This window comes from Monodelphis domestica, chromosome 8, assembly GCF_027887165.1.
Source record: "Monodelphis domestica isolate mMonDom1 chromosome 8, mMonDom1.pri, whole genome shotgun sequence".
In the NCBI taxonomy this organism is placed as follows: domain Eukaryota; kingdom Metazoa; phylum Chordata; class Mammalia; order Didelphimorphia; family Didelphidae; genus Monodelphis; species Monodelphis domestica.
The window spans coordinates 159,949,513-159,971,513 of NC_077234.1; the positions used below are offsets into that span (position 1 = coordinate 159,949,513).

Below are 22,001 nucleotides of genomic sequence, written 5' to 3' on the forward strand. Positions count from 1 at the left end.
TCAGAGGCCCTCTCCAGACTCACTTCCACCCTTCTCTTTTCTTCTCTCTGGATCCCTCTAGTTAATGAGCCAGAAGAGAGAAAGAGATCCAGCTGAGGAGGTTAAGCTTGGGAATTCCCATCATCCCCATCCTGGAGAACCAGGAGGCTATCCAAACAAGATTCACTTTAGACAAATAGCATTGTTTTCTTATTCTCTTGCTGCCCTGAATGTTCCAAATTTCCTAGAGAAGAAAAAAGGCCCTAGGCAACGATTTCTGGCCTTCAAGAAAAGGTGCTGAAACTTAAGATCTATTCTCTCTTGGGTTCCAGGTACTCCTATATTATGGCATTTATTCCCATGATCCCTCTTTTCTCTGTCATTAGTAGGTCTTGCTCTTATCACGGAGGAAACCAGATTTTGAGATTTAGTTAAAAATTCCTTAAAAAGGAAACTATCTCTGCTCAGAGATTCTATAATGAAACTTGTTTTCTGGCAAAACGCCCCCTCCCACTTTGGACAATGGAGACAAAGTGACCAACTGTCCAAATGTCAGGATATCATTAGAAAAGAAGACAGAACAGTGGAGAGATTGCTTCTGGGGAAAAAGTTAATTATTCAATGTGAATCTTGTAGGTTCTAGAAGGTTTCAAAAAAGAGGGTAGGGAAGAAATCAAGGGAAAATATTTTGGGTAAAATATCTCAGGGCCCTGTAGAAATGTGAGGGAAAAGAACAGCAAGATGAGTGGACTCAGTGAGGTTTATCTAGAAACAGCTAGTTGGCTCAGTAAATAGAAGGTTGGATCTGTAGTTAGTGAATTATCTTCCTGAGTTCAAATTTGGCTTCAGACACTTACTAGCTGTGGGATGCTAGGCAAGTCACCTGCCCCTGGTTGCCACAGTTGCCACTTCTGTAAAATGAGCGGGAGAAGGAAATGGCAAACTTAACACAGTATCTTTGACAAGAAAACCTTAAATGGGGTCATGGAAAGTCAGACACCACTGAAACAAACCTGGATGACCCTGGATAAATCACTTAACCTTGGACAACTACTCTGTGAAAGGAGGGTGTATTAATTAGAATCTTGAACCCTTGGACTAGGTTTCCTACAATCCCTTTTCCCTTTCTGTTTACGTGCATCCTTTATTTAATGGGTTTTAAGCTGTGGATAACCTCTGTCGCTTTTTATTTTCCCATGTGGAAGGCTGGTGAGCTCTCTCAGTTTCTCTAGCCTTTTACTTTCCCTTTGCTTCAAGATAAATATTAACAAACATTATTAAATATAATACTTTGAGCATTGAATATTAATTTTTAAAGTTTACAAGGGGATTGGACTAACTGAGCTCTCAGGTCCCTCTGATTCTAAATCAATGATTCTATGGGGCCATTAGAACACCAGAGAAAGGAAAGGAAGGGCTTGGAGGACAAATATAAAGAAAGGGGAAGAGTCCTTTCCCTTGTGCATAAAAGCATATATTAAAGCAATACTACTTAAAAAAAAGACAACATGGCTTAATATAATGGTGGACAACATGTTGGCCTTGTAATCAGTAAGACTGGATTCCAAGCTGTGCTTGACACATTCTGGATGTGTGATTAGGAGCAAATCACTTAACCTCACAGCGTTTAAGAGAAGATGCAGATGTGCACTTGACAAAGGGTTTATATTCTGGAAAAGGACCTACTAGATGTGTGGATAGAAAAAAAATAAACTTGACAATAATCCACAAAGGATAGAGAGGATCATAGAAAATAAAATGGATAATTTGGATTACATAAACTTTTACAAGTTTTTGCAAAAATTAATCTGATAAAGCTAAGACTAAAAGGGAAACTAGCCCAAAACAGCCAACTTTGTAGAAAGTTCCTCCAATAAAGGTCTCATTTCTAAGATATATAAGAAATACATTCAGATTTATGAGAATAAGAGTCATGTGAGCCATTGCCTGAATGACAAAGGGTCTAATGATATGAAAAGGCAGTTCTCCAAGGAAGAAACAGGCAATTACAATACATGCCTCATGGGGGAAAATGCTCCAAAACATTACTAGAGAAATATAAGTTAAGGCAATTCCAAGATTCTAATCATACCTATCATCTTAGCAAAGACAACAAAAAAGGAAAATAACAAAAGTTGGAGGAGCTGTGGGAAAACATTTACATCACTGATACATTGTTGGTGGACCAATGAATGGGTAAAACCTTTCGGAAAAGCAATTTGGAATTATATACAAGAAATTACTCTTGTATACCCTCTGACCCAACTATACTACTGTTAGGCTCACACCCCAAAAGAAACAGAGAATAAAAAGAGACCCTATATGTATAAAAAGAAATTGATGACAGTTCTTTTTTTGTGACAGCTAAAAACTAGAATCAAAATGGATGCCCAAGATAGGTAGCTTAATAGGTGGGTGGTATTGTCTGGTCATAGTAGACCAACTGACCAGATGGCCGGAAGCATTTCCTGCGCCACGGCGGATTTTGTTGCTAAGGTGCTTTTAAAAGAAATTATTCCTCACTTTGGCCTGCCAGCATGTATTGATTCTGATAGGGGGAGTCATTTTACTGATTCTGTTCTAAATCAGATATATTCTTGCTTGGGGATAACTGCAAAATTCCATGTTCCATATCATCCCCAGAGTTCAGAGGATGAACAAAGAACTTAAAACTATGATTGGAAAATTATGTACTGAGGCCCATTTAAAATGTCCTGAAATCTTACCTCTGGCCCTATTTTATCTTAGAAGCAGGCCTAGAGGAGACTTACACATCTCACCATTTGAGATGCTTTTTGGACATCCGCCTATACAGGCTAAGCCTTTCTCCCCGGCTTATACATCGCTGTTAGGGGGAGATACTACTATTGCTTCCTATATACAGGAATTACAGCACAAACTACGTGAACTCCATGAATCCGGAGCTGCAGTACAAGCTGGACCACTAGACTTCTCATTTCACGACCTGAACCCAGGAGACAACGTATATGTAAAGAACTTCCAGCGTACAGGAGTAACCCAGCCTTCCTGGGAAGGACCATTCCAAATATTGTTGACTACTCCAACATCTATAAAGGTTGGAGAAAAGGATTCTTGGATTCATTGCTCACATGTAAAGAGAGCATCCTCTATTGAGACTGATTGCCTGTATCCTATATATGCATTGGAGATAACTACAAGTGGAAATGTTTTATTTTGCTTTTCACACATTGAATTCCTGAATTTATTTTTTCTTTTTTCCTTTTATTATTATTATTCTTTTATTAAAATATTTTATTTTTTCCCTTTTCCCCATTTTTATGTACTTAAGGGAAATACAATCAATATTAATTTTTATTCTACAATAATATTAGTTTAAATATATACTTGCTATTATTATTAATATGTACCCAAACAGCTTTAGGCTATGGGAACCTGCCATTTATTGATAATTGTTGTGGGACTGTAAACCTTAAAATTTCTTAGACTTATAAATGTTGGAAATTTCACCATTGGGAAATTTCATACTTGGAAAATTTCTTACTGATAGTCTATTGGAATGGGAACTCCATTGGCATGGGAGGTTCCTCCTCCTCCCTTCTTAAGATTACTTTAGGACAGAAACCTTTTGCTGAACAATGGAAAGGACTTTGACCTATGCTTAAGCATAAGAAATAAGAAATTTTAAGGTTTACAAACTATGATTAATGTTTGTGTCTGATTCTAGGAACGGGATCAAAAAAGGAGCACAGAGATAACCTGGATAATGCCAAAAGAACTCACAGGTCTAAAAATCAAAGACCAATCCAGGTAGGATTGATGCACTTCTAAGCCAATACTAAGGTCTTGAACCTAGTGTGAGACTCGGGGTTGCGACACTTGACATACTTTAAGATGTAGGCCTTCCTTGTATCCACACTCTTGGTGAAAATACCTACAGACAAGTACCAAAGGTTGGCTACCATCCTGGCTCCTTCCATCCCTGAGAATGAAGGTAAAATCAGACGAGGGAATGACACTTCCCTATAAAAATAAGAATCTAGTCCTTTTTTCTCTTCTATAGTATGGCAATTTCCTGTAGCCTTGGCTGCAAATGGGTAAGTGAAATTTGCTGCATTCTGTCCTACAGACTTGTGGGATTAGAAATTACTTAACTGAACCCTAATACAGGGGCCTGTGAGAAAATTTATTCTTGCTTTCTCAAAATTTTGTATACATAGATTTTTTGATATTTTGATACTAACTTGAATTCTTCTTTAATATAAATATATGTATATATAAAGGGTTTATATTTTTCCCTTAAATTTTTCCCTTTTTTCTTTTGTTTTCATTTTTGTTTTTGTTTTCCTTTTTGAATTAACTCACACCCCCCCACAACTAAACCTTGTATCCTCAGCTGGACTCGGTATTTTTTCAACACTTTCTTCAGGGGAGATTGTATTTTTATAAAATCCAAGATTTAAATTTTTGTTCGAGATAGATCTTCAGAGATGAAACTTGCTAACTAAATGAATCCAGAGAATGAACTGTTTGCAGAAAGATATCTAAACCTTTTCACTACAGGAAGATCCAGAATGAACCTTGGGGTGCGGTTGATTGAACATTTATTTTGAATGTACACTGTTATGCCAAAGGGGACTGCCCCCTAATTGTCTTTTGTCAATGCGCCCAGCAAAACATTGGTTTGCTGTCTCTCTCTCTCTCCTATTTCCCCTAATCTACAACTATTGTAGTTTTCCTCTTAGAGGGCAAAATTTTGTATACGCTTGCAGTTAGAATTTTTTGGGGTATAGTATGCTTATGTTTAGTGATCAATTGGGGAGACTAGTCCCCCAATTATCATCAGGGGGGAGTGTGAATTTCAAAACTACTCCACCCTGTTCAGACCATTCTTTGGAGGATGGGATTTAGCTATTTCCTGATCAATGACAATGGAGATACTTGGAGTAATGGAGTCAGGTCTTGAAAACTGCAATCTCCACCCTACTCAGGTAGAGATTAGGAAGAGCTGCAACAAAAAGCTCAAGATTTAATTATTTGAGAATATGGCCCTCAACAGACATGTGCAAAAAAGGACAGACCTCTGGGCAGTCCTAGGTCAAGCTAGAGCCACCATTGGCACTTATGAGGCACAGGAAGTGAGGTAGGGAAATTCGCTCACTTCCTGTGGACAGAGGGAGATGCCAGTTGCTGCGAGGAGCTTGAGCAGGGGGAGGCCCACAGACAGCTTCTTTCAGATCGGTCACGTGAGTCAAGGACTTCTTCCCTTCTTTACCTTGGCCTTCCAGCCTAAAAAACTCCCTCTGACTCTATCAGAAGGTTGAGTTAACCTCTTTCCCTTTCCTCCTCTCTCCTTCTCTCCTTCTCCCTTTTCTTACTCCCATTGTGATTAAACCACCATAAACTCCATTCTGACTTGAGTGTTTCATTTAGGAAATTACAAAGCTGAATTCCCTGGTGACCATAAATTAATATTTTAACAATCTTTAAAGGTGATTTTCACCATAACAGTATATCAATCAATAAACATTTATTAAGCTTCTACTATGTGTCAGGCCCTGGACTAAGACCTAGGGATACAAAAACTGACAAAAGGCAGCCTCTGATCTCAAGGAACTCAAAATCTGATGAGAGAGTCAACATGCAAAGAAATATTTACAAAAAAATCTATGTATGGGATAAAGAAGAAAGACAATGGGATAAAGAGGGGTTTGGGAGAGACTTCCTGTAAAAAATGGGGTTTTAGTTCGGAGAAGTCAGGGTGGGGAGAGCACTCTAAGTTGCAAGAACAACTGGAGAAAATACCTGGAGCCAAAAGATGGAATTGTGGAATGGCCAAGGGGCCAAAGTTGCTGGATCAAAAAGTATGTTGTGGGGAATATAGAGTAAGAAGACTGGAAAGGAGAAGGAGGAGGCTAAGCTCTGAAGGGCTCTGAATGCCCAACAGAGCATTTTACATTTGATACTGGAGACACAGAGCTTATCTGACTAGGGGAATGACACAGTCTGACCACCTGGGCTTTAGGAAAATCATCTTTAGAGGCTGAATAGAGGAGAGATTGGAGTGGAGAGATACCTGAGGCAGGCAGATGCATCCAACAGGTTATTGCACATATGAATGTGAAATAATGCCAGCATATCACAAGAAATGAGAGGAGAGATGATTCCAAAGAGATATGGAAAGACATGAACCAATATGGAGTTGGGGAGCTGAACCAGGAGTACACTTTACACAGTAACAAAAACATTGTAGATTTAGGATATAGCCCAATGAGGGGATTGGTTGTGCTTGACTATATATATTTGATATAAAGATTTAAGTTTTTCCTTTTTATCTGCCCCTCCACCCCATGGGGTGAGAGGACAACGAGAGAAAAAATTGTTTTGTTAATTAAATCAACTTTATTTATTTATTTATTGCTGACACTCCTCTTATGTATTTTCTGTAGTTCTATCAAAAAACAAAAAGAAAATCACTCATTTTTTGTTGTAGTCATGTGACCTGTTGGGAATTATTGCTTATTATCCCATCTATCATTTTAATAATCCATTCTAGAATTTTCCCAGTTAACAAAGTCAAATTCATTTGCTTTATGTTTTGTTAACTTGATTCTCTTCAAATTTCAAAAAATTGGCATATTTGTTTTCTTTCCTGAACTTTGGCTCAGGATCTCATCCTTTCTTACTTGCATTAACAGTCTCCCTGCTTTTTAGTCTTTCTTCCACTCCAACCAATTGGTAACGGTCTTATCATTACCACTGCCCTACTCAAATAACCTTCTTTGGCTTCCAATCTCCACTATGACAAAATACAAAGTCTTTTAGCCAGTCTCATGAGGCCTATCACAATTGGTTCCAACCTATCTTCCCAAACTTATTAAACATTTATTCTCTTAAATACACTTTATATTCCAGCCAAAATGGAATACTTGTGTAGATCATCTTGATAGCCGCAGGGAAATAAATCTCTGTCTCTGATTTATAAAAATCTTTGTTTTCCTTCAAGTCTCAATTCAGATACTCACTCCTCTGTCAAGAACCAGAGACGAAAATGCTCTCTTTCTTCAAACTTGCCTTTAATACTCTGTGCATATCTTAGCCTTGCCCCCCTTTTCTATTATCATTTATTTTTTAATAAATGTAATAAAATAATAATACATCATTTGTTATAAACGTATAATAAATTATAATTGCCTATCCAAGAGAAACAAATTCTCATGCTAGCTATGTCTAAAAATCTATGCCTTATTCTTTTTTTTCCCTTCTCCTTCCCAAGAAGGCAGGTAATATGATAAAGGTTGTACATATGTTATCATATAATATATATATTTCCCTGTTCATCATGTGAGATACACATGTTGCTTACACTAGTGTGATATGGAATCATTTTAAAAGACTGATATATATTAATTTAAGGTCGCCAAGGAATTCAGCTATGTAATTCCTAAGTGAAAATTCAAGTCAGCTGCCAACCTTTTTATGGTGTTTTAATTACAAACAGGAGGAAGAAAGTATTAGAGGGAGAGAAAGAGAGAGGGAAAGGGGAGAGATGAAAATAGGGCTTAAATACCCACTCTGCTTAGGCTGAGCCAAAGTGGGCCCAAGGTCCTGGATAGCCAAGCCAAAGAAAGAGATCAGTCCCTATCACTCACGTGACCAAAATGGAGAAAACAGTCTGTGGGCTCCTCCACTCCAAGCACCAGGCTCCAACCACCTCTCTCTCCTCACAGGAAGTACCGAGCACTCCTAATCTGTCCTCTACCTCACTTCCTGTCTCTCACATGTGCCAATGGTGGCTCTAGCTTGACCTAGGATCGCCCAGAGGTCTGTCTTTTTGCACATGTCTGTTGAAGGCCATATTCTCAAATAATTAATTCTTGAGTTTTGCTACAGCCCTTCCTAATCTTGTTACCCTGAGTAGGGTGGAGATTGTAGTTTCCAAGACCTGATTCTGTTATTCCAAGTATCTCTATTGTTATTAATCAGGAAATAGCTAAATCCCATCTTCTAAAGAATGGTCTGAATAGGGTTGAGTAGTTTTGAAATTCACACTAGGGAAAAATTCATGGAGGAAATAAAATGAACAATGTTGTGCTTCAATCTGTATTCAGACTCCATGAGTCTCTTGGAGTTGCCCTGGATCCTTCCCTTGTTGGAAATAGTTAAGTCATTCATATTATTGTTACTGTGTACAATGTCCTCCTGGTTCTGCTCACTTTACTTTGTATCACTTCATAAAAGTCCAGGTTTTTTGAGATCATTGCTTGTCATTTCTTATGGCACAATAGAATTCCATTATAATCATATGCCCTTTATTCTTTAATACATCGACATTCCAATGCTGCCGGTGCCAGGCAGTCTTTGGAGATTCTCTTCCATATACCTGGTTATTTTCATATTGTCTTCCATGTTATTATGATGTAGGCTCCCTAAGGACAGGAGCTACTTTTGCTTTTTATTGTATATTTATATACTTTACATATAGAGGCAGTACTTAATAAATGCTTAATGACTTCCTGTCTATCCTTCTGTTATTCCTTGCTCTCAATGAATAATTATCTAACTTCTCTGGTCATGCACTTTTATGAATATTCTTCTTTTTTCCAGAGTTTCCCATTGATAACATACAACAACCTATTTGTTAGGTGCACCATGCATCTGCATCTACACTGTCCCTATGATCCTGTGATCATATTAAGAGAGAGTCTTTAAGGCTGAAAATTAAATGATATGTTATAATTAACACAAAGTTAGGATGGTGGAACTTGGTACATTTTAGTCAACTGTGTAACTTAGAAAAATAAAGTCTACTGTAGGATTTTGTTTCAGAAGCCCTGCCTATTCCTCTTCTATATTTTCATCATGGATGTTAATATATAAAAAAAATTGTGACCGAGACTTTATAGAGATGAGAACTAGGCACATAGCTGGCAATTATTTATATATTTCCTCAATTTTAGCTATAATTAGTGATTTTTTCAAACAATTTGAGATCTTCCCTTTTTATTCTAAAATGTTGACAGATCTTTTCCATTTTTTGGTTTGTTTGTTTGCTGTCCTCCTGGTTTCATTCTAATCTTCGCAGGATCTATAATGAAGCTCTCTGTAAACTTATTTTTCTCTCTACTGCATGCTACTGTTTTTTACACAGATTGCTCTTAATTTTCCTTTATCCTTTGATACAAGGTTTTATCCTGAACCAGTGTTGCCCTTGGCTGGCTTATCTCCCTTTTTGGCAAGTTCAATTGTTTGCCTTCTGAGCCTCTTTCATTCAGGCTCTGAGTTGTGCCTATTGCCTTACACTTTTCCTAGTAATATAGGAAATGATGAGTGTTCTGATGATTGTGTTTCCTACTGCTAACTCTCCTTACAAACCTGCCAGTAGAAGAATCACAATTCAAAATCTTTTCTTTAGGTGCCTTAAAAAAAGAGGAGCTATTTAATATTTACTAAATTCTAATAGAATCCAAAGGGCTATCATTAAACATCTACTAGGTACAAAGCAATATGGAGAAGCTAGACATAAAAACAAGAGAGAATTCCTACCCTTAGGAATTTATATTCTAAAGGAGAAATACATTTAAAGAGATGATTATATATTTAATAGTTTAAGGAATGAGATTGGGAAATGCTTCCTATAGGAGCTAGGATGTGACGAGCCTTGGAGGAAGCTAGAAGGAAGATATTCTAAAACAGACAGAAGGGAAAACATAGAGAAGTCCAGGTATTGGAAAAAGCCTATGAAAAACTATAAAGGTAGGAAATTGGTGGAATAACAAACTATGGGAACAGCTAGGAGGTCAATCTGGCTGGTTGAGGAATTAGCTTAGAATAGAAGGCTTGGGTAACATTACACTGGACTTTAAAGACTTATCTGAGGAATTTATATTTTGTCCTAGAACCACTGAATGTCCTTGATGGAGGTAGGGAATGGGGAAGAAAAGAAGCCTTATAAAGGCAAATTTGTTCATTTTGACAGTTTTGTGAAAGACTGGAGAAGCAAAAGGCTTAAATATTTCTTTTTTTTCTACAGAAACACTCTGAGTATGACATATCCAGCGTCTGCTTGCTCTTGATGGTGTCCTTAGAACTCTGTTGATCAATCTATAATACTAAGGAATCAGGGAAGCCTCAATTCAGAAACATATCAGTACAAATTACTGTTATATAAAACATCAATGTCTGTTAAGAACAAGCTACATTTAAAATGTTTATTATATAAAGGGGAATAGAAACAAAAAACAAAATCAAGATTAAAAATGAATTTATAGTGCCACAACTGAGAGAATGCTATGGGAAATCCATACCTGAGGTATGATTGACATCTTCTTCCGTAAATCATGAAGTCCAATTTCAGTTGTCAAAATGTTATCAATCAAAATTTTGCCACCAGGTTCTGATAATCGAAAAAGTGCAGCAATGAGGGAACTTTTCCCAGCTCCTGTTCGTCCTACAATTCCAACCTATAAGGAGAACCAGCTTAATGATTTAAAAAAAGCACAATATAGTTTTTTGCTGATGAAAAAAATATCTGCATGAGGAATATGAAAAAGAATTATACTTCTGATAGGGAAAAGCCACTAATAGCTTAATGTTAATCCATGAGAAGTCAGTTTTCCCTATTATCTTCATTTCTATATCAGAGCACCAAGCACTATGGGAATTTCCTATATCAATAAGAGGTCTACAACAGGTACTTTTAGCTTACAACAAGAATATATCCATTTTCTGGAGTATATTAGTTCAGTTAGTTATTTTGAGATAGGGAAAGCAAATCTATCACTGATAATGAACAAGACACAATTCAATGTAATAAAAAGAAAACATTTTCAAATCCCAGAAAGTGGGTTTTTGTGAATTGATTTGTAAAAGGATGATCAGTAACTAGTTATATATAACAGGAACAACATAAGTATAATCCCTGCTGATTATACTGGTTCTTTCATGTGAACAGCTCAAAACATTTTATAAAATAATACTCCCAAATTTCACATAGAAAAAATGAAGGGAGAATAAAACTTCTTTTTCCCCCCAAAGAAATAAAAAAAAAAAATCAAAGATTTGAGAAAGCTTTATAAGTGATTCAGCACATTTCTAAGATGTAGATAAAATAAACAAAAGAAGAGGGAGATTAAGTGCCCTCACTATAAGACCAAAATAGCGCTCTCTTCAATAAAATGAAGATCTATATGTTATAGGTAAGTTAAGGCTCCATATACAGAAACGGGTCTCTCCTCAAATAGGCTTGGCAACGAGAAACTGTCAAATGGGAATTATCCAAGTGTAGAAAGCATCTTTATTCAAGACTTAAAGACAATGAGGATGATTTTTAAAATGCTTTTGCTGAAGTGATAAACAGTGAATTAAAACAATTAACTTAATAAAATAATCTATTTTATCTAATATAAGATGTTTAATGTCATCTGCTAACTCAAAGGTATCAAAACAAATGCCTTTGTATCTACTTTTTATCTAATAAAATATTCTAAATTAATCTTATTATATCATGTGCCCTGAATCTGTACTCAGGCAGGAGTTGCCCATCCAATGCCATACACATAGCATGTCATCTGAAAGAGTCCTGAACTGGCAGTTAGGTGACTGTGGTCCCAAATAACTTAGTGGCAGCCCTGGGGAGCTCTGATCCTTTATGGGATGCAGTGCTCTTCTCTTAAAAATGAATTTACAGACAAACACATATATCTAGATATGAGTATCTCAAGTACAGATTAGTGGCTCCTGTGTGGAAATCAGATTGTCCATAAATGGTAGACTGGCCACGCCTAAATGTAGAAAAACACTTAGGCCTATTTAAAATCATCCATGATTGTTGGGTATGACTGCAGGTAAGTACAATAAATAAAACCCTGCCCAAATGGGAACTGGTTCTACGGGATTTCTCTGCTTTTCCAACTCATCAAAGCCAAAAGAGCTCGCGAGGACCTAATTGGTTTCAATGTGAACCATGTTGATCATGAATGCAAGTAACTTCCTATCTTTGAAAGTGCCCTAAGAGTTCCTGTACATTAGGGTCATTATAATTAGCATGACTCGATACAAAAAGGTACATGGACGTCTCTAATATCTCTACAACTCTTTGTGACAGTTGCAGGACACAATAGAGAGATTAGAAGCTAATTATATAATCATAACTGCACCTTTGTAAGTAACCACTCATACATTTCACAGAACAAATAATGCATGGGGGGTGAGACTCAGAAAACACTGATTTATTTTCAGCTTTTATATTATCTACCAGAGGTGATGACAGGCTGAGAAAGGGCTTCTATGGTAGCCCATTTGGTAGAGTTAAAAGCACACTGGACTTCAGAATTAGAAAACCACGTTTCAAAGTCTCACTCTGAAATATACTAGTTGTGTGAACATGATCAAGTCTGGACCTCAGTTCCTTAGCTGAAAAATGAGGAAAATATTGCTCATTCTCCCTATTTCAACTCAAGTGCAAGTGTTTTGTAAGCAAAAGGAGAGAGAAAAAGAGGGAGGAAAGAAGGGAGGGAGAGAGACAGACAGACAGAGACAGAAAGACAGAAAAGAGAGAGAGGGGGGAGGGAAGGAGATACAGAGATAGAGAGGGAGGGAGAAACAGAGAACTAGAGACAGAGAGGAAGAGAGAGAGAAAGAGAGAGTCAGAGAGAGAGAGAGAGAGAGAGAGAGAGAGAGAGAGAGAGATGGTGGGGAGAGCATGAAGGCATAGCTACAGCAAAAAAAATTTTTTATAACTAAAGCTCCTGTATAATATTTCTAGATAAATAAGTGGAGCTAAATCTGATATTGCTAACAGACCCAAGAAACAAATCAAAAGTCAAGTTATTGTAACATTATAACTCAAAGTCTTACAATTCAATTTTCCCAAAAACCTTTTAAAATCTCAGGTAATCCTGCAATTTCTTTTAAGTTTTCAGAATACAAATTTTGGGTCAGCTTCTAATGTTTCTTATACATTTGTATGTAATGGGGATTCTTTAGGCAGTTTGCATATTACTCCCTCATTGGTAGCTTAAAAGTCACATTCCTAAATAAAGCACTTAAACTTGAGGCTTAGGAAGGCTGCATGAGAGGAGAGAACGTTCTGTTTGGAGTTGGAAGGGCTGGGGCTGAATCTGGACTATGTACCTGTACATCCTTGGGCGAGTCACTGAACTTTTATCCATAAATGAGGTTTGACTGAAGGATTTCTCTCCCAGTTCTCAAGCTAAATTCTTAAGTAAGCACATTGTAACAAAGGATTTTCTTTTGGTACTAAAAGTAACAGCATTTCAAAGCCATTTGAATCAAAATCATTATTCTTTTCTGTCCTTTTAGTACTCTGATGCCTTATAGCCATGTTTATTGAGTGCTGCTAAGACATTCAGCCTTGTATTCATTTTTTCCCCCCACATCAATGAGGCATATCATTCATTAAATTGCTGCTCTAATAGGCGAAATGGATCTGTACAAAGGGGAAGGACTTAACTTATCTTTTAAAATTAAGTATAAACTTACACCTTGCTAATTGTTGATTCTGCTTAAATGGGAATAAGTCTTCTGTGACCTTGTTATTTGATAGCATTCATTTATTCATGAAAATCAATCAAATATTAATAAAATTAATGTTTGTAGAAAAACATTAAAATATTATTCTGTCTGTTTGTTGATGTTCAGTCATCTCTCACTCTTTGGGACCCTATTTGGGGTTTTCTTGGAAAAATGATGGAAGTGGTTTGCTACTTCCTTCTCTAGCTCATTTTATAGATGAGTAATCAGAGGCAAACAGAGTTAAGTGACTTGCCCAGGGTCACATAGCTACTAAGCGTTTGAGGCCAGATTTGAAAGCAGGAAGATGAGACTTTCTGATTCCAAGTCTAGCACTCTATCCATTGTGCCACCTAGGTGCCCATTCTGTACACAGCACTATTCTATATGGACTATAAAATAATATTAAAAATCTATTTAAGTTAAACAATTCAAAAGATATTAAAACTATTGTATATAGAGTATTGTACCATGTACTGCATAATTGCTAGCAAAGCTCCTTACAAATATTGGGTATCATTAGTATTATATATATTATGCAGTTTTTGTTACTTTATTCAACTTTATAGTACTATCTACTATCATTCCCATTTTGCACATGAGAAAATTGAGGCATACTGACATTAAATGATTTATATATCCCTTAATTATTTGAGGTTAGATTTGAATTCTGTTCTTCCTGACTCTCAAGCCTAGAGCTCTATTATACTACCTAGCTACATAACTCAAAAACAGAGCTTAGAAAAACAATTGTTTCTGCCCTTGGGTAGCTTATAGTCTAGTAGTCAGGCAAGACATAATTAGAGATAATGACAGAAGACACAATGCATTAGACATTCAACCCAAACTTCTATCAGAGGACATAACATCAGTTGCCAAGTCTGGTTCCTTCTTTCTGTCTAATTTCTCTCACATATCTCTCATTCCCTCTCTTCCCTGCTCCATTTCCAACCTCACCTTCCCCAGCAATAGCTTCATTACTGATTGATTATTGGCAGCTAGTGCAATAGACTTTCCCCAGACTACCATAACTCGAGCGTGCTCTACCTAACCACAGAATAGTCATGTCCCCACTGTAGAACTCTGGTCACTTCATTCCCATGGGCAGAAAACGTGAATAGTCCCCCAATGAATTCTAAAGCCCATGGGCTCCCATTCCAGGTTTTCTGCCACCTGGCCCTGACCTATGTTCTCAGCTTTATCTCAGGAAACTCTTCTTCACACTCATCTAAGACAACTTATATTCTCTCCAATTTTTTGCCAACTCTTCATACCATACAGGAAGATAAATTCCAAAAGGATAAGACAGATAGTTATAGCACAAGTTAGAAGAACAAAGAAGAAACGACTCTTCTGACTCTGGGTAAGAGAAGAGATTTTGACTAAAACAAGTGGTCTTCCCCCCAGCCAGCTTCAGTTATCACTCTTTGTGACCTTTCTCAGGGAACTATATTCAAATGAACATAATTACTTTTGGAAAGGGCATGTCAGCTGACTGCCCCATTATTCCACATGCCATTCTTGAGACTTCTCAGAACAAAGCACAGTTTGTTGACTATAGCAACCTCATATGTTGTCTCCTCTTAGAATGTAAGTGTCTAGAGGCCAAGAACTGACTAACTTTTTTATTGTATTTTTTTTATTTTTTATTTTTATTGTATTTTTTATTTTTTTGTATTTTGTATTGTTTTTTAATTTTTATTGTTTTTTTTGTATTTCCACCAATTAGTAGTGCCTCACACATAGAAAATACTTGAGAAGTGTTCTTTTCTTTCATTCATTCATCCAATGCCTGCCACATTCTTCCATGTCTTTTCCCTATCTACTAATATACTTTCTGCATTTCAAGCCCTAGTTGAGGAATAACCCCCTAAACCCTCTATCTCTCTATTTCTCTTGGGATCTCAATAGCACCCTGCATACTGCCTATAGGCTTAATGTATTCTAGGTTATTTGGATACCTGTCTTAGATTGCCTACTAGGCTGTAGATTTTGAAGTCTTAGGAATCAAAGCCTGTATTCTATTCCTCAAATAATTACAGCATATAATACAGAGATACCCATTTGACAAATATTTGTCCAATTAAATTAAATATGTAATCAGGCATAATGCAACAAAAATAAAAATTTAGCTCATGCCAGTATTGAGAAAAGAAAATAGTGGCCCATGATGGCATATGTGGCATCCAGGCCAGTTTTTACTAAGATAGTAACAGCCTAACTGTGCCTATGGAGGAATGAAGCTATCCCTCAGGAAACAAAATGGATTAAAAAACCGAAAAGCAGAAGGGATGCACACATTTATTGTTTTTCAAAAGGAAAGAAGGCACCAACATATACCTTTTCTCTTGATTTAATGAGAACAGTCAAATGCTTCAATATCACAGGTCCATCAACACTATAAGCGAAATTGACATTATCAAAGATGATCACTCCTTCGTGTGGCCAGGCTGCTGGTGGCGGTTTCTTGGACTCCCAAGGGGCTTCATTTTCGATATTTGTATACTCAATCACTCTTTCTACAGATATCATCTAAAAGACAGATAAAAAGATGCAAATGTTCAAGTTAGTCTGAGTCAACAGGATTCTTTTAATTTCACAAAAGATGGTAGATTTTATAATTACTTTTTGGTAAAAAAAAAAATTACTAGCTAGCTATCAGAGTGTGTCCATTAATTGTATAGGTGTATAGAGAAGAGTAAAGTGCCACATGACTGTATTGGGTCATCCTGGAGCTTGTTCATCAGAGATGCAATAAAATTATATCTTTTGTAACACAACTAAAGTATTGAGAGGACATACTGCTAGTAGTCTTATTTCCTTATATACAGGGCCTGTAATATAAAATCAAAAAGGTTTTTTGTTTTTCTTACTTTTTAAGTAAAATTAAATATTATCTAAAAATGTTTTAACAAAAAAAAAGTTGAGTTCAAAACAATCACCCAAAGAAAATGGCGTGCAAAGGTTTTTTAAAAATATATTTCATTCAAAGACTGAAGGGAAATGATCAGTTGGATAAACTTATAGATAAGATACAAAGGTTTTCAAAAATGCTTCATTCAAAAACTGAAGGAAAATGATCAGTTGGATAAACTTATAAATAAGATGATTATTCTAAATTGGACTTTTTGAGAGGAACACAATCTATTTTCTGCCTACTAATGACCAATGTAGTTTTCAGCAAGATGGATTTAATGGTAACTCCCTAAAATAAGATGTCTACGCCTGAATAGCAACTTCCTCTTGAAACAACCTTTTATTCAACAAGGGAAAACAACCTAGGCTTGTATGCGATTTATACAATGGTAAGTATAATGGAAATATAAGATTATCTTGTATTACATTTAATGTCCAACATGTCCTATGTTTTCAAGTTAAGCCTCATCCTGAAGGCTCTGAAAATTAAATCACCTCTGGTGTAACATTAGAAAAAATTAAGTCAAAAAAGTTAAATATAATAAATAATAATATAAATATAATAAGGTTAAAATAATGGGTTCTCTAACACTTAGACACGGAAGGGATTTAATTTATTCATGATCTGAGACATAGTTGATGATTTGACACCCTTACTCTCAAAGAGAAGGTGGGCATTCACTACCTAATAATCTATAGTCATGTCAAGGATAGTGATAGCCCATCTTGTGAAATTCAGGCACTATTTGAAACTTCACATCAATCATCAGCAACCTCCTATTGTATCAGAATAGCCAACTCAATACTTCTTCCTTTCCTTCCAAGTCATTTAGTAGAAATACTAAAACTTAAAAGACACCATAATTTTAAAATTAGTTAACCAGTCTCTCCTTTCCTGAATATAAGCTCAAAATACTGGATCATTCTATATCAGAAAATAGGACCAACTCATTAAAAAATAATAAAGAAAAGTTTTCTAAAAGATTTAGCAATAACCTTACTAGGATTTAGAACCTGCCTCCTACAGAGAAATTTATTACATTTGAAGGCAGCTTGTGATGAATCTAAAACCTGCTGACATAGCACACAGAAGACTGAGAAAAAGATGTATTACATTTTATTTTGCATTAACTTTAAACAGATGGAAGAAGGATCTAAAAAACTCTGTTAGCCACAATGTAAAAATAACAGTTTTAATATTTTCAACAAGAAATGCTTTTATGTCACTTAATAGCAAGGGAACTTGAAAAGACTAAGAATGTAAAGATAAATATTACCATATTCTCAACTTCGGCACTTTGTCTAACTCCCCACTGAAACATTCCCATGAGAGTGAGGGCATAGGACAATGCCAGGCCAACTTGCCCAGCATTCAGAGCTAAAAGATGAGGAGGAAAAGGAAATAAAATCAATTCAAGATTATCAAATTGAAGCTCAGTTACTTCATATATCTCACATACAAATGAATGATTGACTACAAAGTGATCTTTTCAATCACAAGTATATTAATAAATATTATTTATGACTATCATGTGCCTGTGTTTTAAAGTAACCATGCTATCCTATCTTTTTGCTTCACAATAGGTAGTAGATGTACTGGAGAGAAGAGAATTTGCAGTTCTAAATGGAAAAAAATGTAAAAAATAACCATGCAACTTGAACTTCAATTCAATAAGAATTTATTAATCGCCTATTTTAGGTTAAGAAATGTACTACATCCTGGTGATACAAAGGCAAGGCAATAGTCCTTGTCTTTGAGGAACTTATTTTTGACTGGGCAGATAAAACATGATTGTTTTCATTGTTGTTGCTGAGTTGTTTTTCAGTTGTTTCCAACTCTGTGACCCCCCCCCCCCGCCCCCCTTATTTTAGGTTTTTCATGGCAAAGATCCTGGAGTGGTTTGTGATTTTCTTCTCCAACTCATTTTACAGATGAGAAAACTGAGATAAACAGGGTTAAGTGACTTGCCCAGTAAGTGTCTGAGGCTGGATTTGAACTCATGAAGATGAGTCTTCCTGATTCCAAGCCCTCTCTTGTGTCATCTAGCTGCCCCATGCAATAGGATACAGATACAAAATAAACACCAAGGATTATGTGTCAGTGAGGAGGGGCACCATGGGCACTCACAGTTGGGACAAAGCTGGAAAGGCTTCTAGGAGTAAGTGGGAGGGCAATCCAATTATGGGGGAACATTCTGTACAAAGGCCCAGAGAGGTGGGAGATTGAATACAGGATAAAGAAAGGAAAAAGAAAGTTGATTAAGCATTAATATAAAAATTCATGAGGGAGGGTAATGTAAGTCTCAAAAGGTGGTGTGGAGCCAAATTATGAAGGGCTCTCTGCATGCCATAAAGAAGAGTTTGTATTTGACAACAGCGGTAATATTAAGCCACAATAGGGAAAGCTATTTAAGCAAGAGAATGATATGATTTAAAAGCTGAATACAGAACGGGCTTGACTCTTTTTCCTCCAGTCCTAAACAGACACTTCTCCAAATGCTCCATCTGCCCAAGCACTGGGTGTGTGTTTGGTTGCCTTCATCAAATCAAAGAAAGATAAAAGGAAAAAGCAGACCACAAAGTAGCTCATCTAACTGAACCACATCCATGCCTCACATTTAACACAACACTTTGTCAGTATCTAAGTAGCAATCCATGAGAAACCAAACAGTACAGAACTTGAATTTCAATATGGAGGCAGGAGTTTCACTGAGTAACCGTAAACACAACCATAAATTGTAATCATACCATAAATAGTTCATCCCATCTGTACTTACTTTGGGCAAGAATCAGGGAACCAAAGGCAATGACTATGACAAAGATGGCACAGATGGCGTCCAGACGCACGGCAAACCAACGGGATGTAGTCAGAAATAAGAACCAAGCCTCTAGATGTATAAATCATATTAGGAATAATGAACAAATAATAAAAAATTAGATGTAAATAAAGCAAGAGAGACATCTTGGACTTCAGCACCAAGTGGGACAAGTCATTTAATATTTGATACATGGTTGTGTTTGGCCAACATGAGGGACGGATCTTAGAAGATTGTGAAATGCTCAAAAATACAAGACAATATATATGGTATGAATTAAGTCAAATGGTGCAAAGGCCTTGTACAGTGAATGCATTGCAAGATTCAACCTAAAAGGTCATCAACAGAAGTCACAGTTGCATAATAAAATCCTGGGCTTTCTGAGCAGGCTAAAAGAGAATAAAAAGAATATTGGATTTGAGTATCAAGTATTAATTCCACTCTGGAACAGCCTTTGCCATTCACTGGCTATATAACTTTTGGCAAGTCAATTCATGCCTCGTCACCTACAAAATGATTGGGTTAGAGGATAATAATAGTGATAAGTCAAATTTACATAGAGTTTTAAGGTATGTAAGGCCCTTTAAATATATTATCTTTTTTTAAAATCTCACAACAAGCAGTATTGTTATTTATATTTTGGACATGAGCAAATAAGAGACTCCTAGTATTTAGGTGACTTGCTTATGATTATACGATTACATAAAATCCTAACCAAGGTTTGATTAAATCAAGAATTAATCTTAAATATTTATGTTCGTCACTTTATAGAAAGCTGCCTTAAATGTTTCTTCCCAATTTGAATGTAAACTTCTGAGTAAGGAAGTAATCTTGAAATTCTTTGTATTTCCCAAAGCACTTAGAACCACTGTTACTACACTTTGTACACTGGGTAATTGAAAGACCAATGGATCATTTTGTGTTGCCATCTTGTTGGAATTAATATGTACCTTTTCAAAAAACAAACAGTAAATAAGGGAGTTGGAAGATTTACATGCAAATAGTTTTTATTTGTATATCCTGATGGTTTTTTTTTTGATAGTGATTATAAGGCTAGGCTGATAGATATATTGAAATTTTGTCCAGGACTGAAAGATAATGACATAGAGAATAAAGCATGTGGGACATGAAGTATAAGTAAGATTCAGGATCTGGATTTTATCTTAGAGCTTGAGAATTTAGGAAAAAAAACGACTTAGTTGTACTTTTCACCATTTAGAGGCTACTAGGGGACATGGAACCTCATGTAAAAGTGGTTTAATGCTTAGCACAGTGTCTGGTTTGTAGAAGGTACTTCATAAATAATTAATTGATTAATCAATACATTTATGGATTGAAAAAGTTATGTCCAATATACATTTAATATACAAGTATGTAAGACATAGCATGATTTAATGAAACAGAGCTCTTGGTGTCAGGAATTAGAAATCTACCATTGGCTCCTGGATGTTCCGCTTAATAACTTAGGAAAATCATCTCACAGAGCCTCAGTTTCTCTGTCTGCTAGAGTGAGACTATTGTACTTGATTCCTAATGCCATAAGTTTGTCATACAGATCAAATGAGATAATATTCTCTAAGGGACTTAGTGTAGTTTGTATCTTCTCTTAATTTTTCAGAAGCTGCCTCCTACAGGGAAATACATTACATATGAAGACAGTTTGTCATGACTATAAAAACAGCTGACCCAGCACATAGAAGGAAAAAGGTATGGATGGAAGCTGTTCTTAATACCCTAAAAAACAGGGAACGAGGTAGCAGAAATTATAAGGAAAGAGAACTCTGGCTATGGAAAATAATGAAAATCAGTAAAGGAGAAGGAGAGGGAGGGAAGGAAGAAAGGAAAGAGCAAAGGAAGGAAGGAAGGAAGGAAAAAAGGAAAGAAGGAAGCAAAAGGAAAGAAAGAAGGAAGGAGTATCAAGATGAAGAGAGAGAAGGAAGGCTCAGAAATGAGAGAATAAGCTACCAGTGGGAAGAAAAAGATAAAGGGAAATATGTCAACTTTCAAATGAGGAGTGAGTTGAGGCCACTAGGGTGGGGAGGTCACAACCTGAACAGGTGGCAAATCATTCATCCTTTGCAAGCACGTTCCCAAAGATGCACAAACCTGAATGAAGATCTTGATGAGCATCGAATAATTCCTGGAGCCTCTGCTCAGCTCTGTATGCCCGGATGGTCCAGAGCCCTTGAAGTGAAGACGACAAATGGGAAAATACTGGGCTCCGAGCTGCAAAGCAAAAACAGAAACAATTCATTCAGGCAGAATCATTTCTTTTCCTCTGCTCAAGCCCCACCAGTCATAGAATCAAAAAGAACTGGAAGGGATCTTGGCAATCATTTTTTCCAGCCCCGTTTTTTTTATAGAAGAAACTAAGGATTTGTGGGGCTGAGTAACTTGCCTAAAGTAACGTGGTGAGACAAGAAACCTAGAAGCGGTGTCTAAGCCAACTCAAGTTTTTAGTGTGCGAATCAAATCTGTCAGAGAATAGTCCTGGGTACAAATGAAGATGAAGAGACGGTCTCCTTCTTTTTGTGCTCTAGCCTCAGGGTTTATTTTGCAAGTCTATTCCTCAACCCTTGGACAAAACAGTTGTTACTTGGAACATCTGGAATTCAAAGGCTCAGTCCAATATCTGTTCAAATGACCTTCAATTGCAAATTAAAATCCATCTGGAATGGTGCTTTTGCTATTTGGAGTAATTTTTCATCACTTGAGTGCATCTGAGGAGCTCTCCCTTTGTGTACACTATGCTTCAATAGTCACTTTATAGGTCACTCT

At 36.4% G+C, this 22,001-nt stretch overlaps 1 protein-coding gene across 1 annotated transcript in view; it reads right to left on the reverse strand.

Annotated features, from left to right (window-relative positions):
- ABCC4 (ATP binding cassette subfamily C member 4) overlaps positions 1-22,001 on the reverse strand; it is a 291,071-nt gene that overhangs the window by 44,762 nt on the left and 224,308 nt on the right. Inside the window, exons 22-26 of the mRNA XM_007501391.3 lie at positions 21,330-21,449; positions 19,185-19,295; positions 17,685-17,785; positions 15,832-16,023; positions 10,266-10,421 (exon numbers count right to left, since the gene is read on the reverse strand). Of these exons, the coding sequence (XP_007501453.1) occupies positions 10,266-10,421; positions 15,832-16,023; positions 17,685-17,785; positions 19,185-19,295; positions 21,330-21,449 (680 nt within the window). The remainder of the gene's footprint in view (positions 1-10,265; positions 10,422-15,831; positions 16,024-17,684; positions 17,786-19,184; positions 19,296-21,329; positions 21,450-22,001) is intronic.